Source organism: Heliangelus exortis, chromosome 3 (assembly GCF_036169615.1).
Source record: "Heliangelus exortis chromosome 3, bHelExo1.hap1, whole genome shotgun sequence".
Classification (NCBI taxonomy): Eukaryota; Metazoa; Chordata; class Aves; order Apodiformes; family Trochilidae; genus Heliangelus; species Heliangelus exortis.
Genome location: NC_092424.1, coordinates 96,706,183 through 96,723,180, shown reverse-complemented (window position 1 = coordinate 96,723,180; position 16,998 = coordinate 96,706,183). Strand labels below are relative to the sequence as shown.

At 36.5% G+C, this 16,998-nt stretch overlaps 1 protein-coding gene across 2 annotated transcripts in view; it reads left to right on the top strand.

Annotated features, from left to right (window-relative positions):
• The window catches only part of EIPR1 (EARP complex and GARP complex interacting protein 1), a 63,774-nt gene extending 48,805 nt beyond the window's left edge, over positions 1–14,969 (top strand). For both annotated transcript variants that reach the window (XM_071741831.1, XM_071741833.1), the window contains 3 exons: positions 1,446–1,613; positions 2,908–3,075; positions 12,749–14,969. In XM_071741831.1, the coding sequence (XP_071597932.1) occupies positions 1,446–1,613; positions 2,908–3,075; positions 12,749–12,923 (511 nt within the window). In that variant the 3' untranslated portion in view covers positions 12,924–14,969. The remainder of the gene's footprint in view (positions 1–1,445; positions 1,614–2,907; positions 3,076–12,748) is intronic.
• The last annotated feature ends 2,029 nt before the right edge of the window (positions 14,970–16,998 follow it).

Below are 16,998 nucleotides of genomic sequence, written 5' to 3'. Positions count from 1 at the left end.
CTACGGTTCCTGCCAGCTCATGGGTGTAGCAATAAATCCCCATGTTTTACCAGCCTTGTGTGTTTTTGTCACAAAGGTTTATGTAATTTAATAAACACAAGCCAAAAATACAAATATAATAATTAAGTCACTTCCTATATGCTTTTCATCAGGCTTGAAAGTCCTGTTCTTTGCCCTCTAAAAGAATAATGGTCAGAATAATAGTTAAGTTGGGCTAAAGGCTTTCATGGTAAGTGGTACTCAATGTATAGTGGGATTTCTTTTTAAGCCATTGCACACATCTCCATGAGCAATGCAAGGAGTGCAGGAAAGAAGTAAAAGGTAAAGGAGGAAAGAAGTATTTTATTGCTGCAAGCATGCTCGAGATTTAAAAATCTTCCCTTAAGCATGTTTCAAGAAACTAAGAGGAAATGCTGAATTTAGACCTTCTAGAACGGCATCTTTGAGTGATATCCTTATCCTCTCAACCTCTGAGCCATGCTAAAGTTGGGTATCTAGGTGATAGGCTTTACCTAGAGTGACTGCTGCAGCTGTCAGGAATGGGGTATAGTATAGGCCTAGTATACTTTGAATTGCTCCTTGTGGAGTTATTTTGCTTTGTATTGGTAGTTAAGCATTAACAGCAAGAGACTTCTCTTCAAAGGAGAACATTCATACAATGTTGAAAGTACAAAGTTTTGGTCAGTCTGTTTTCTGAAGAAAAAAGAAAAGAGCTCACCAAGTGTTGACAGGTTCTTGTCAGGATGGTAGAAGACTGTTAAATGTAAGCAGAACTTGAGTAAATGTTGGCTTTGAGAATGGACATAGAGAGAAACAAAAAAGACACAGAACAGTTTAAGAGGCAAGGTGTGGAGACAAATTGATGGAACTTGATGTTTTGAAGAAACTTGCATGTTTTTAGCAGAAATATAAATAGTATTCCATATGCATGAGTATGAGCATGGCTGAGTAGTTTAAGGGCCACAGGGAAATTAGTGATGAAATCCAGAGCTCAACAAGGTAACTTCAAAACAGACCAATAATAAAATGCTGTTGTTCATATATGTTGAGTACCTTGCATCCCAGCTTTTCATATAGGGAGAACTGGATGTCATTAATACAGAACTGGTACAACTGTTCAGGGGTGGAGATCTTATGTTGAAATACTGTGTTTTAGTAGCAGACATTTCATAACAATTGTTAAGAGAGATGTGCTAGAATCATCTGGAACTACAGTTCCTTTTAGTTCCAGGTGATTCTTATGCAAAAAAGGAAGAATGCAAGCTGAGAAATCTATACAAATCACTGTTAACAGCTGGGATTTCCCTAAAAAATGCACTAGCAATGGGAACTCTAGGTCTGCGGGTGCTAAGGGGATTATGCAAGTTTCCAGGGAAACAGATTCCTGTCAGCAGAGCGCAGTTAGCTTTTTATAGACCATTTAATTTTTTTAATGTGTCTTACAGACAGATATATTGCATAGAAAATGCACATGGACAGCTGGTACGAGACCTAGACTTTAATCCCAATAAACAGTACTACCTGGCTAGCTGTGGAGATGACTGCAAGGTGAAATTCTGGGACACAAGAAATGTCACTGAACCAGTGAAGACACTAGAGGAGCATTCCCACTGGTAAAACAAATTATCTGCATGCTGTTTTGTGGGTGTACGTCTTATGTAATTTATTCAGCTAATTATTTTACTGTTTAGGAACAAAGCAAACTAACTATGCTTGTGCAGTTGTGAGTAGTCATTTTTCTGCACAGAGGGAAGGTTTCAACATGCGAATGTTCCTTGTGTGATTGTAAATTAGAAATTTAGACAATGTTGGTCTAATTGGCAAGAAACTTGCTGAAGTTGTTGGGAGATAGGGTGCACCTCTGAGAAACCCAGCATAGAACTTGGCTTGTAGGGGCCAGCTGGGACACAGGTGTGCCTTCCCAAACTGATCCTGATCTCCTACACCTGGCATGCAGAAAAGCCCTTGAGCTGTTTTGGTTGCAGCAGCTGCCAACTATCCTTCTGTTGTCAAATAGTAGAAACGCTCAATTCAGCCCCACTTTTTTCATGCTCTCTGCAGCCCTTAAGCCAGAATATACAAGTGAGTCATTTGATTCTCTGAGATAACATTTAGAGCTCATATCTACCACTCTGGCCTGTGGCTGGAGCAAGGGAAGAATCTTGTCTGATGTTCACAGACTTCACTGGTTATGAAAAGATGAGCAGTTCATATTTATAAAATATGGCTTGGAGTAATTCTTGCAAAAGAAATCTGGACCCTGAAGCTACTTTGAGGGAAATCAAGATGTGAATTAACAGAAGCAGAGTTTATACTTTCTTTTTTTCCAGAAGATTAAAAGAGAGAGAATAGAATAAAACAAGAACTATGAGACATTTGGTATTAACTTGATATGTAAAAATCAAAGAGAAAGATAATCCTACTTTTGTTTTAGGGTCTATTTTAAATTTTATTGTAAGAATATTGTGAGATTTTTGTTTAACAGGTTATTTCTAATCCTTGCTTTGCTTTCGGAAAATTTTTATATATTTATTAAATATATTTATCTGACCTACTAAACAATGAATTGGTATGTACTCTAATAAAGGAATGATACCACTGATAGGTGTGTTTTGCTCTTTGGATTTTTTTTTCTTTTTTCAAAACTTATTTGTGGAATTTTAAAGATACCTCATAAAAAACCAAAAGTCATAGAAATTTAAAGCCAAATGATGTAGGCAAAACACAACCTTTGGAGTGAAGCATACTTCTTTACATACTTAATCGTTTAATTCAAAGATCAATTTTTAGTGTTTTTTTTTTTTTAGAAAAACAAACCAAACAAAAAAAGCCTCAAAACATTTAATATTGATGCCAATGTTAACCTGCCAAGAATATCTTATTGTTCTTTCTGATTTAATTTTTTAGGGTCTGGAATGTCAGATACAATCATTCTCATGATCAGCTGATCCTTACAGGAAGCAGTGATAGCAGAGTTATCCTATCTAATATGGTATCAATTTCTTCTGAACCATTTGGGCATATGGTAGATGATGAGGAACTAAGTGACCAGGAGGACCAGCATCAAGAAGAGAAGTATGAAATTTCCTGAGTTTTATGCAGATGCTTATAGTTCTTCTTTTCATTGTAGAGGTTTAACGTGTTCTTTCTTTGCTGACTAGGATTTTTGTATACAGGCCTTTCAGGTAAGTAATTCTGATTCTTACCTGGTTCTTCTTTACTCCGAGTCTTGGGTGGAATCTACTCTTTGAATCTGCTTGGCACAGACACTGTATGTTCACTGGTAGAGAGGTGATGGTACAGCTGAGGATCAGTCCTAAAGCCCACTGTATCAGTGAAAAGATTCACTTTAAGCTCTGGATTTACTCAAGCACGTACAATAATCCTGGGTTAAGTGAGAGTTGAAAATCTGCTTTTTGCATTTTCTATGTATGTTTTCTAACCTTTAGGAAATGCTGCCAGTCTAATGGTGAACTTCGGCACAGGCAGAAGAAAGAAATATAAACACGATTTTTTTTTTTTAATTTTGCCTTAATATTGCTGAAAATTAATCATTAGACCATCTTCAAATAAACTAAGTTTGTTTTCAACTCTCTTGGTAGAAAATAATGCATGTTATCCCAAGCATTTGTAAACACCATTCCACTTGGGTGTATGAGGAGTCTTGTACTTTTTCATTGTGCAATATATGACTCTTATTTTCCTCTCTCCACTTCTTTAGGAAAATATATATATATATATCTACATAGGGAGTTCTGTAGATCTAGTGTGGACTGAGGCTTTCCAATTTTGCAGTGAGCCTACATGGTGATCTTCAGCAAACTCTCCCTTTACAAAAAGGCAGTAATGATACTGAAACTCATGTAAAATGTTTTGAGACCAACAGGCATTAGTCTATATTTTTCTAATCTTTGCAACACTGAATCTGCATTAGCAATTGTTTTGTAACATTTGTTAATTTAGCTTAATACTCAAAGCTGTCTGCAATGAAATAGGCAGATTACCTTCTGAACTAGAAGAACAGTCATATGGGATGAGGAACAAGTAAATTACATAAAAGATACTCTAGTTACTGAGCTGTGTTTATTTAGAATTTTAACTGAAATATCTAGCAAAGTCTAGGTTACTTCTCTAAGGTTGCTCTTGCACCATTATTTTATTAGTAAGGAAGTAGTTTGCTCCAAATGGCTTTGATATTTTGGCTTCACATAAAGGACTTGGAAAACCGTTGTTTAAATATTAAATGTCCCATATATAGAAATGGTTAATTTTAGTTATACAGGTTGTCTCTAGAAACAGTAGGTGGTAGAAGTGTCTGGAAAATCAAGGTATCAAATAAAGTACCTAAAAAGCTACATCAACAGTACATACTTACTTTCTATAATGTAACTAAACTACAGCATTTTAAATATGACAAGCCTTTTGGTTCTTTGTCTTTGGATAGAGAATGCAATTTATTCTGTTCTGGATGGAAGATGAACAGCAATAATGGAAGTGAGACTAATTTCCTGTGTATGTGTGGTGGGAACATCACAAGCAAATACTGTTCTGACAGATATTGAGTAGTAGGTTATCTGGAGTTCTGAATTTCTTTTGATTGTAGACAGTGTAGGTTGCCTTGTTCTAACACAAGTGATTGTTTCTAAAAGAATGAGAATTTTTAAATCGAAGAATATGCAAAGCAACACAAGAAATATAACACATCTTTTCCTTTGGCTATGGCATGGCTATAAACCATACCATGAATTACTTGTGTAGTAATGATACAGAGTCCTGGCCTGTTCCCAGAGGCTACAAGAATATCAATGCTGCCTTTGCTTTTTAAATATATGCTTTTCAGTTGCTAATCTATTCTTTGGAGAACCTGGGAAAGCACATTAGATTTGTAATGCTTGCTCAGTATCTGGATCTTGTTTTGTGGGTTTTTTTTTTTCCTCCCTCCTCATTATGAATTGGGGTGGAAGGATTCTTTCAAGGTGCTCTCCAGCCTTGAACTGTTGCCAGATGAACGTCAGTTTAGCTCTGAGCGCACCAATGAAGCAGAGTGCAACAGCTGTTGGGAGTGCCTCTTGTTAGTCAACCACTAGTGGCAAATATTTAGGCTTTAATACCCATTTCTCTCCTACAGAGCTCTTCAAAATGTCCATTGCAGCATTCAGTGGGTACTGTCTTGTCTGTAAAACATGGGATTTTATTGTATGGTTTGGTCAAGTCTGTGTGTGTGTGTTTTTGCTGAGTATGTTCTGTACTTTAAAAAAGTTTATATGTTCTTATGGGGTTAATTTTTATCCTGTTTTGGAGAGCATCTGATTTGCTTTTAAATGACACACTAATCTTGTAGAAATGTCTTTTTTGGGTGTATCTTTACATAGATCAGGAATAGCAATTGTTTGCACAACTGGTATCTCCACTCAGTCACCTTCAGACTGAGTCACCAAATCTCTCATTCAGGATGAAATATCAAGTGAAAAGAAGGAAAAAGGCTCTATCCTCTTGGGCTATCTGTTTTCCATGTTGTTAATAAAATAGCCTGTAAAAATATTATTTGGATTAAATATGAAAATGACAAGTATGTACCAGTCGTATCTTAATATTTTTTCTACTTAGCAAAAATCCTTGTATTTTAAAAAAGTTGACCTGCAATGCTAGTCTGAGTTAAGATTTCAGAGATCTTTAAGACTTAGGTTATTTTTTTAATATATTTTTGAGTAAACTTTCTCATTTTTATTGAATTTCTTGGCTGGAGAAAATAGTGACTAATCTGTCAGTTTTAACCCTTCATTGTTCAACCATGTCAAAGTATGCATGAGCCTACTTGTTTATTCTTTCCAGATTTTCTTAGTAAATGCCCAGTTTTTAAGGTTCACAACTGAAAAATTATTTGGAAATAATTTATTTTTTTTTAAGAAAAGCATGCAGGTTCACTGGGTAATGAAGAGGCAACAAACCAAAAATTGCTTTTTTTTGTTATTACTGTGGAATTATTTCTTTTGTTATTTTCTGTTCCTCTGAGTGTTTGTCCATGTATATGTTGACATCTTGGTAGCATATATGGTTCCATCTTGTGGACCAGAACACTCTTGCATATGCAATGTAAACAGGGCTATTGCATGCAATCTGTCTCTTGTTTTAGTCCAGTGACCTTCAGGTCCTCTTAACTGCTGATTCAGATCAGAGTGTCTAGCTTGCTGTCTCTGCCCTGTTTCTTTTTTTTTACTGCTGCTGTTGTTTCATCAATCACAGAAATGTAAGAGCAGCCTCCCTGTATCATATCAAAGGTCTCCCTAACCTGGATCATGTCTCTGATAGTGGCCAAGAGGAAATATTATATAAACAGGAAAAGGAGTTGAAGCTTCCTCTAGGTAAACTTCTAGACCCTGGCTATTTGAAGTTCAAGGATCTTTACTGCCTTCTGAATAATCTTTGAGACTTCTGATTCTTCCCTTTAGGATTTTCTTTTGTGATTAGCCCTATTCTTGGGATAATTCTTCTCAGTGTGTTCTTTCATTTGTTCCAAAATATGCTGGCTGTGTATGCAGTGACTTTGTGAAACATGTCTAGGAGAGTAATGCCAGCTGTATTTATTTTCTTGCTCTGGATAAGAGAAGGCTTTGGTGGTTTGTTTGGGAAATCCAAAGCCTCTGTTGAAAATAGGTAGTCTAGAAAGAGGATTGAACTGTCCACAGAGAGGAGGTACAGGCATGTGGTCAGAGGAGAACTATGGTGTATTCTCATCAAGTTCCTAGTCTGGATAATTTAATGTAGTTGAAGTATAGCAAAAAGCTAGCTGAGAAATGGGAAATGAAATGCTGTACTCCAAGCTTAATGTCTGATACCTGTATCCAGGTAGTTGGCCTTCCATACTATTGTAAGCATTATTACAGAATCACAGGTACAGGCCAAATGAAAACAGATCAAATGAGGTATTTTTAGTGCATTTAGCTATTATTTCCTAAACAAAGCTGGTGTGCCTGGATAAGAATACAGGTTCTTTGAATGCCTCAGTTTGAACCAAGTGTTTAAAACATGGGATCGCTCTACATCTATGAATACAAACATTTAAGGAAGTTTTCTCCTTGGCCTTTCTTTCTTTAATGGTTTTGCACTCTGGTGTTACAAGGGTTTCCTTCTGGCAGCACTGCACTTGCTTTAGTTCTAAAGCTTCTGTAGCTGTCTGCCAGTTCCCTTTTAGACATCTGCACTGAGAAACGCCTTCCTCCAAAGAGGAGGTCTTACATTGCATCTTCATTCCTTACTCATCCAAAATCCTTGTTACTGAGTGAGTCTATATTTGGTTGTACTAAACCAGTCTGACAGTCATTTTAATTAAATTAAATTAAATTAAAACAGCTTAAATAGTTTCTGGTTTGGGGAATGCCATTATTCAGGGCTTTAATTGGTTGGATGTGTCAGAAGTTCTTCCAAATCTAGTGCAGCAGCACATTCTAATTCCTAGACAATTTTGCTTCAAAAACATGTATTTTTTCCATACAATTTCTTTCTTTAATCTTCACTGATAGACATACCTGCCTTCATTTATTTTGCATAGTAGGAGACCTGGGAAACCTGTAACATTGAATCATATTTCCTGTTTGTAAAAATACCATTTTCCTATAGAAGCAGTTCAGAAGGCTGGGTTTTTTTGAATGAAAAAACTCAATAGAGCATCTGCCCTATGAGGAAGGGCTAAGAGAGCTTACGTTGTTCACCTTTGATAAGATCCCCCCTCATCCTTCTTTTCTCTATGTTTGTAAATATCTAAAGGGTGGGTGTCAGGAGGATGGGTCCAGAGACTTCTCTGTGGTGTCCAGTGACGGAACAGAAGGTAATGGACACAAACTGGCACACGAGATTTAAATATGAGAAAATACTTCTTCACTCTGAGGGTAACACAACACTGGGATAGATTGCCCATCCTTGGAGACATTTAAGACCCTCCTCGATGTATTCCTCTCAAACCAGCTCTAGCTCATCCTGCTCTAGCAGAGGGTTGGATCCTCAGAGGTCCTTTCCAACTCCTTACCATTCTGTGATTCTGTAATAATGCTTACAATAGTATGGAAGGCCAACTACTATGTATAAAAATAGTGCTTCAATATAAACATTAATTAAAAAAAAAAGTTAAAAAAAAAAATTTAAAAAATTTAAAAAGTTAAAAAGTTCTTATCAAGGTGAAAAAGAAAGTAGTGTGTTTTCTAAGTTTACCAGAAACAAAACCTTACAGTTTCTCCTACAAGTAAAAGGAAAAGTCATCCATGGGCCTTGTTCTAATATCCAATGGCATGCTTCTTAGGGTTCATTTTGGATGCTGCACCATGGTGGTGCTTTATTGAATCTCATCTATTTCATAGTAAATTTTAGATTAAAGAGGATTTAATTTTGACTGTGATGCAGACTTAATGATTTTTGGTGACTCTGAAAAATGTATTTTATTGAACATTGTGACGACAAAACAGAATCACAAGCACTGCAAAGTTAAGTAGTTGTTACAATGAGAAGTAATTGGAAATAGCAGCCCTCTACATGAAAACAATTATCCAAGGCTTAACAGACTTTCCTCTCAAGTCTGTAACACAATTAACCTCAAAGTTGTCCAGTAACATGAAAGCTTGTCTCCTTTCATAGGAGAAGCTGGTAGGGGTTGTGTGATGTGAGTAAGATTACAAAGAGAAAACAGTCCATTTGCAGGTCTGTGTGGCACAAGTTTTTAATTTATGGAAGATGTACATAGAGATGACACATTTCTTGCTATGAGTCCTTGATGACATAGGAGTTTGATATCTTGTCAGTTGATGCAATGCAAGAATATAGATAAGAAAGAAAAAGTTATTTTAGTCTAGCCATAAAAAGTCTCTAAAATAGTACAGGAAAATAAGAAGCTAAAGGAACTTTCTATGGGGCAGGGAGTTTTAGAACAACAAAGAAAAATAGCTTACCAAGCTTTCCTGGCATAACTACTGATTACCAAGTATGCTTCTGCAATATAGTCTAGTCAGACCAGTCTATCAAGGGATCTGTAGGCCAAGCACCTATACACTAAACTAGCTATAACATAGCAACTGCATTTTTACACCCATAACCAACAGCTTCTATGTAAAAACCAAAATCTCTCTTGGCAAAAACCTGAATTATACATATTAAAATAGCATAGAAGAAAGTTTACTTCATATCTGCCTCTGTACAGGTACTCTTCCTGTTTCTGAACTTCTCTAACTGCAAAGAAATTCAGGCTCCTAATCCCTCCCCTCTGTTCCAAAGTCTGCCACAGACCTCCTGACTTTATGCCAGTATCAAGTTAACTTCAAACACTCTCCCTTTCTGTGCCTGGTGTTATGCATTTAATCCAAGAAGGCAAAGCAAATAACCTGGGCATTGTCATCATGATTTGGTAATTATGAAACTGAAAGTTTCTGAGGTAAGAATAGTGCACATAAAATTATAGAAGTATTCATTGGGTCATTGTTACATTCTAATAGACTATTAGAGAAAATACCCTTGTCAGTGCTATAAAATGTTAGGCTCTGGAATTAGCTACTGTATGGTAAGGAGAAATAAAATTGTAGCAACTGATAAAAAGAGTAGGATAATTAAAATATCTAAATATTATCTAAATATCTGAACACATCTTAAAAAATACAAGTTGTTTGTATTTGCTCCACTAGTAAGTGCTGTGACCAAAATAATTTTTTTCTTATACTCCATTTACATATGTTTTAAAAAGGTAGTGAGTGTCATACCTGTTAACCAAATTGCGTTTAATATCTGGGGAGTTAAGAGAGTCAGACCTTATTTTTTAAGTAAAAAATATGTAAAAGCTGTATGAAAAATTCATTGAGAGTAGAGAGTAAATTGTAATGGAACTCAGAAATTGAACAATTTTAATTATACTATGTTCATATGGATTAAAAAAAATAGTATCCTTAGCCTATTCTTGGACTGTTTCCAGTAGATTCCTGTTGTGAGGAAAGAAACCTACCACAACCAGCCTTGCTCCCTTGCTCGCCTTTTTTTTTTTTTTTCTTTAGGGTTTTGAATGATCTTTCACATACATGAAATAAATTCTGCTCTTTATTCCACTAGCAGAATCCTTTCTGGGCTCATTACCCCTTACATAATTAAAAGCTAATCTGTTTTCATTCAGAGCATTTGTGAAAGATGATCATTGACAGTTTCTTCTGGATTTTCTCTATTGTTCCTGAGGCACATGTCATTCTGAGATGATTTTTTTCCACCCTTATTATCTTGTATATTATCTATCTCTTTCTTAGGTTCTCAATAACTGTCTCAAGGCTATGCCATTCTTATGCACAAGTAGTCTACCCACAGAATTGTATAATCATTTAGGTTGGAAAAGACCTTTAAGGTCATCAAGTCCAACCATTAAACTATCACTGGCAAATCCACCAATAAACCATGTCCCTCAGAACTGCATTTATCTTTTAAATACCTCTGGAGATGATGGACGCAACCACTTCTCTGGACACCCTGTTCCCTGCTGAAGAAAATTTTTGTTCTTGTGTCCAATCTAAACCTGCCCTGGCACAACTTGAGGCCATTCCTGTTTTCCTATTGCTTGTTACTTGGGAGGAGAAACAGACACCCATCTCCTCCTTTTAGATAGTTATCTATAACATGATATTAATGTAGATCTATGCTTTTTAAAAAAAAGCAGAGCAAAAAACCAGAAACTCATGTGGCCTGAAAAACCACATGGGATAGCATGCTTTCTTTTTCTGGAGAGGCATAAAAATAATTTTATACCCAAGAAGAAATTTGTTGTATAGACAATAATCAAAGTTAAACATTGTAGTTATAAATGGAAATGCCAAACAGAAGTTCATCTACAGGCTTCTTTCCTGAACACTCATTCCCCTATGGCTTCTGTAAATTAAATTAGATGAACTGTGTTATTTAAATGAAACACTGAAGCAGCTCTGAGCATGCAGAAAATAGCATAATCTAGAAGCTTATTTGTCCTTGTTTATCCAACCTTTGGTTAACTGAAGCTCCTGGTTAACTGAAAGTCGGTCATGTCCCCTGACAGCCATGTGCACCGTGCATTACTCCCCTGCTTATCCAGAGAGACATTTGAAACCTTCAGAATAATGGAGTTGTGGGTAAGTGGGTGAGCACCGTGTGAAGCACATTGTCCTCTGGGGACATGACCAACTTTCACTTAACCAGGCATGGCAGTTCACAGGAAGTGAGAAAAACGCATTGCAGGAGACAGAGTGTCAGTGTGTGTGTGTGTGTGTGTGTGTGTGTGTGTGTGTGTGTGTGTGTGTGTGTGTGTGTGTGTTTGTTATCTCTCTGCTGTTAGATGGTTTGTATCAAAGCACATATTCAGGAGAACTGTGAAACAAGCCTGCTCTTTGCAATTAACCAGGGGCTGCGTGTTGTTTGTGCTATAACCTTTTCTTTTTTTGTTGTTGGTTGATCATAAACGTGGCGTAAGTAGAGGATAAAAGTCCTTAAAACTAAATATCTGCAGTTGTTCTGCAGTGTCAGGCTACTTTTAGTTTATTCATTAAATTCAGTTGAATTTTAATTGTAATGTTAGATTCACAGCTGGTTAGGCTGCCTAGGTGGAGCAGTGCTACCCTGCAAGCAATTCCAGTGTGATACCGGGAATGCTGTGTGAGTGTAGAGATGCAGCAGTAAAGGGCAAAGACAGCCAATTACAGCACTTCATTTCTGTAACAGCAGCATCTGTTTAAATGATTGAGTGGCATTCACAGGGCTCTTTGGCTTTGTTTTCTGTTAGGAGGACTGCAGCTGTAATACAAGGTTGTTTCTGGGAGGCAGGGGGATGCTTTTGAAAGGCTGACTGATTCCTGTCAGACAGAGGTGATCCACTGCAGGTGAAGGAGCTCTAAGGTCATCCTCTGAAAACTCACCTACCCTGTAGCTACAGAATAATGTGCTGTAGTTTTTCTGTGAGAGGAGGCATTAGCTCTGTGAGTGGAGGGAAAAAGGGCTGTTCTCAGCTAACAGAGAACAATCAACGCCTCTCAGGTGGTTTGGACTTGAGAGAATTGCTTGAACCTATTCTTAAATATTTGCAATACAAAAGAAAATCTGTGTTTCATGATTTAGGTGACCAGGAGCTTATGTATTGTAGTGATAGGTAAGGTATTCAATAACAGATGAGAATTCAGTGGAGTTACACCTCTAGGAATGGGAGATAAAATTAAAATGTGCAGAGTGGTGACTCCATCTCCCTTCCATTACTCTGGAGAAAATAGGGGTCCATGGTGGCAGCACAGGGAAGACTGAAAGTTAAGGACTGCAACTTCTTACCAACCTACTCATCTCTGATAAGATTATATATTATTTTAAGAATTCAGTTAACAAAGGTGTAAAGGAAGGATGGAGCATGATGAGAGAACAAGTGTTGATAAAAATGTGTGTTCAAGTGTATTTAGATCATACCCTGTAGTTTCACTTGTTTTAGAAAGAGAGATAAGATTATTGAAGGTTCAGAGAGACCGGGAAATGCACTGAAGTTGAGAATAATAGGTACTTTGTCCCTTGAAATGGTGTCTTTAACATTGACTTGACTCTGCTGTGTTATCTAAAACTTGCAGATACCCAGTATTAAATATTCCCTTAGAGCCTTCTACTGCATTTTTGTACTTTAAATAGGAGGTTGCATTTCTAGATGTTAGTGACATTTAATATTGCCTTTTAAATCAAGTGTGTTCACAGATTCTTACTATTTTTTTCTTCTTTTTTTCTTCAATTTTAGGATTAAAGAGCCCCTTCAGGACAGTGTAATAGCAACCTATGAAGAACATGAAGATAGTGTATATGCAGTTGAATGGTCCTCAGCTGACCCATGGCTATTTGCCTCTTTAAGTTATGATGGGAGACTTGTTATTAACAGAGTTCCTAGAGCTCTTAAATATCACATACTGTTGTAATTTGTTTAGTTTATGGTGGAGTTGTTATCTTAATGTACACTATTGACAGGTATTTTTTTTTCAGGATCTGTTTTTATTAAGTATAAATATTAAAATTTTGTTAAAATATCTGAACTTATATAAATGCTTTTAATTTGCCTTTTGTATTTGCCTTGGAAGACTGATGCATTTTCTGAAGGTCATGTTAGTTATTTGGGTTGGTTTTTTTTTTAGGGTGTGTGAATTATACAGTTTCTGGAGATACTGGATACTTCCCATACTGTTGCTTTATTACTTAAGCTTTATGCAAATATAGTGGATGACAGAGGTGTTATTATGCTGGCGTAAAACTGGGACAATGTAGATTGTATGTAGCAGAAATTATCTGCTTGTTTACAAGGATGTTTTATCTTTCTGATATAAGCAGCCTTCTGCTCTTAGCTAGAGCTACATTCTGCTTACTATTCTGGTCATTCTTCAGTGTTTACAGATACAGTTGGGAATGCCTTTAAAAGGCTTTCTTAATTCCATCTGATATTTTAAACAATTTTTCTCCCGTTTTCATATCCTAAGAAGAAATGTTAATTGTGAAGGTAAAATCTTAAAAATATATTTTTCATTTAAGCCTTATGGTAGCATCAACAAAATACCATCCTTTAATTTGTAAACGAAATGCAATTTTGAGCTCCATGTCGTTGTACTAGTCTTTAGCAAAATGTCTTATATTCCCATGTTACATATTACCCCCTGTTTCTATAACTTAGTTGTGCTGTGGTATTGAGCTATGCCATTGTTAATCTGAAAAATCTCTTTTAATATTTGTAATTAGTCTCTCTTTCTTATCCTTTTGTCTCTGTGCCATTGTGCACTGCGCTGACATAATAAGCTTTCAACTGAGCATGAAACATCCTTTGCTGTATCCTACTCTTTGTAATACCTGACCCTAGGCATTGGTGACTCTCTTATTAAAAATGCTGAGAAAAGGCAGATGCTACTCTGCAGGAGAATGCGTAGAAAATTTGAGGTATAGAGGGAAGGCATGGTGTAACATGCTTGTAGGTACTGACACAGCCCCTTGCATATGTTGTTTTTAATGAAAATTATGCTGCTGTACTTTGTGCTTTCAGACTAACAGCAGAAGTAGTTGTTCCCTGGTGCCTTTTCATCACTATTATTTCCCATTAACTTCAGAACGTGGGTATGCATGCTGGTGTTAGTTGTGGTAGTACTGTGTAAGATCACTCTGAAGAAATGGCAAGAACATGGAATGGAAAGATCAATACCAACCTTTTCTCATGATTCGTCCCGTTGCTATGGCAACTGTTGGTGTTAGTGTTAAGGGACAGCCTGCTGCTCACCTCTGCTTGTCCTTACTCACTCTTGGATCGAAACATGTCCAAATGCAATTTGTTGTGTATACACAGCTGCTTCCATAAGAACATGCTTCAAGAGCATGACTGTCTGCTACAGGCCAAAACATCCAGAAAAGATGAAAGCTGAATTCTATTTCTGTCTTTCTTCAAGAGCTTGTTTGGGAGAATTCATAAGAAGGAACAATTTAATTAAATCAACTGTACTATTGTTGTACTTGTGTTACGGTGCTGCCCGTCTGCTTGAGAACAAATGCTTTACTGGAAATCCTGATGGCTGGATTTTCTGCATTAAGATTTTAAACTTGTGCTATTTCAAATTGTACAAATATGTAATTAGGCATGAGCTATTCACCTGTATACTGTAAGAAAAATTACATTTTCAAATCAGGAGTGCTTCAGTTGTCTGAGTATCAAAATTCTTGGTGGGGCTGCAGCTTTATATGTGAAGGTTTCAGCCTTGCACATAAAACCTTGTTGGCTGGGTTTTTTTGCCCCGTACAAAAAACCTGCAGTATATCTTTAATATGCAGCAGAACTCTTTAAAACTTTCTTCACAGTAGCAATAAAGGTCTAATGAAACTTCATTGTCTGTTAATGTATATGGATTGCAGTGTGAAGGTGATGGGAAATTACTTTAATAGCACAGGGATTTGATTTTTAACATGTAATAAATGTGGGACAGATTTCAGACTGATTTTGATGTGGCTGTATTTCCTTTAATATTGTAAGCTTATACAAGCTGGAAAGCTTTGTGAGCAAATAATATCAAGAAATAATTTTAGTTTTGTTAAATGGGTGTAATATCACTCAGTAGGGATGAACACTGGGGAGGAAGGAAGTAGCAGGTGAATTTGAATGCAATGCATTGCAGTAGAAATCAGGAGCAGGAAGGGTGGAGTTTTAATCATTTTCAGTTGTTTGTAAAGCAGAATCTGAGCTACATGGCATCTGAGCACTGGCAGCAGTATGAAAGAAGAAGGCTTTTGACAAGGTTTCATCCCAGGCTGTTAGAGAAAGCAAGCTGCTTTAGGATAAGAGGAAGGGTTCAAAGGTGGTTAAATAACTAATAGGAAAGCAGGAATAAATAGTCTTGTTTTGTGAAAAAGAAGACTTTACCAATGAAGTTTTACACAGATCTGTTCCTTGGGCTGTGCTTTACAGTATACTTATGAACTTTTTGGAAGAGAGGTTGCATAGAAATACAGCAAAGTTTGTAGATGCTCCTCAGAGTAGTAAAGATGGCTGACTGAAGAATTATGAAAGGGCTTTACCTCAGTGGTGGTGGATGATAAAGTGGCAGATGAAATTCAACGCAGGAAATGTAAAGTAATGGATGTGGGAGAGAACACTAATTTTGCATAACTACCAGGGACCACCAGCTTATGGCTTTTACTAATTGGAAAATCTTAGAGTTTTCATAGATCCTTAAAAATGTCAGCTAAATTGAAGTTAATTTTAAATTTTCAATTAAAATTATCAGGATTACTAGAAAGCAAATAGAGAAGAAAATAGTGCATTGTTAATCCATTAAATAATAGGCATTTATAAACCTGTGGTGTATGTGCATCTTGAATACTGTGTGTAGTTCTGGTTTCTTCCATCTCAAACCAAATATAGTAACACTGGGAAAGGTTTGAGAGTAGGGTGACAGGAATGATGAATAGCATGTAACACCTGTATGAAGATAACTAAATAGACTAAAAGGCAGATGGTTGAGAAGGAATGATAAAAGTCCATAAAATCACAAGTGGCAGGGGGAGACGATGAATAGGGAAGTGATTGCTCACTGTCTCTCCTGATACCAGAACTAGAGACTATTAAATGGAATCTGCAGGTGGTGGCTCAAAGCATACAAAATGAGGTGGTCTCCACAGGTATACAGGTGAGCTATGTCACTCTCCTTTAACAACCCCTTCCCACTACAGAAAAAAACCCAAAACAAAATGAAATCACACCTTAAAAACAAAAGAAATGTCTCCTTAATGTTAAAGTTTACATAATTTTAAAGTAACTGAACTAGTATTTGAAAGAGGGATCCATTAAAGTCTGCTAAATATAAAGATGGAATACTCTGGCTTAGAAAATCCTTTTGAACCATGAATCACTGAAGAACACAAAGAGCACTGGCACGGAATCCCTGTTTGCTTGTCCAATCTTTACTTACCTCCCTGGACACGTGGTGTGTTCTAGTAAACATAGAAAATAGAGGTTAAAAATAAGACCTTATTCTCTAAAGCTTTGTCTCCGGTGCTGAGGCAGCACATTGCTCCTGCTTGTTTCTCTCTCACAACTGTTTACTTTGGTTGTAAGTTGTTTTGGGAGATTTCAGAAAAGTCTGTTCTTTGTCATCAATCTAATATATATGTCTGGTATGGAGTTACAAAAATGCTTCAGATGTTCTATTTTTATTCCATGGAAAATGAATTTTTGAAGGAGAAAGGAATTGGTAATTTTTTTTCAATGTTTTGATCATGTTCTAAATGAAACTAATCAAGGTGCATACAAGAAGTTTGAGATGTTTGAAATGTCCACCATTTTCACTCGAACTGAAAATGGTGCTAACTTCAAACTGGAAAAAAAACAAAACACCAAATACAGAAAAGCAAATCCCCTCAGTACTAACCTGGATTTTTCCTGTGGTGTAAGCTCTAAAATCACTTGACCTGTACTGAAGCCTGTGAAGTTAATGAACTGTTTGTCAACATTGGAACTAATGAAGTACA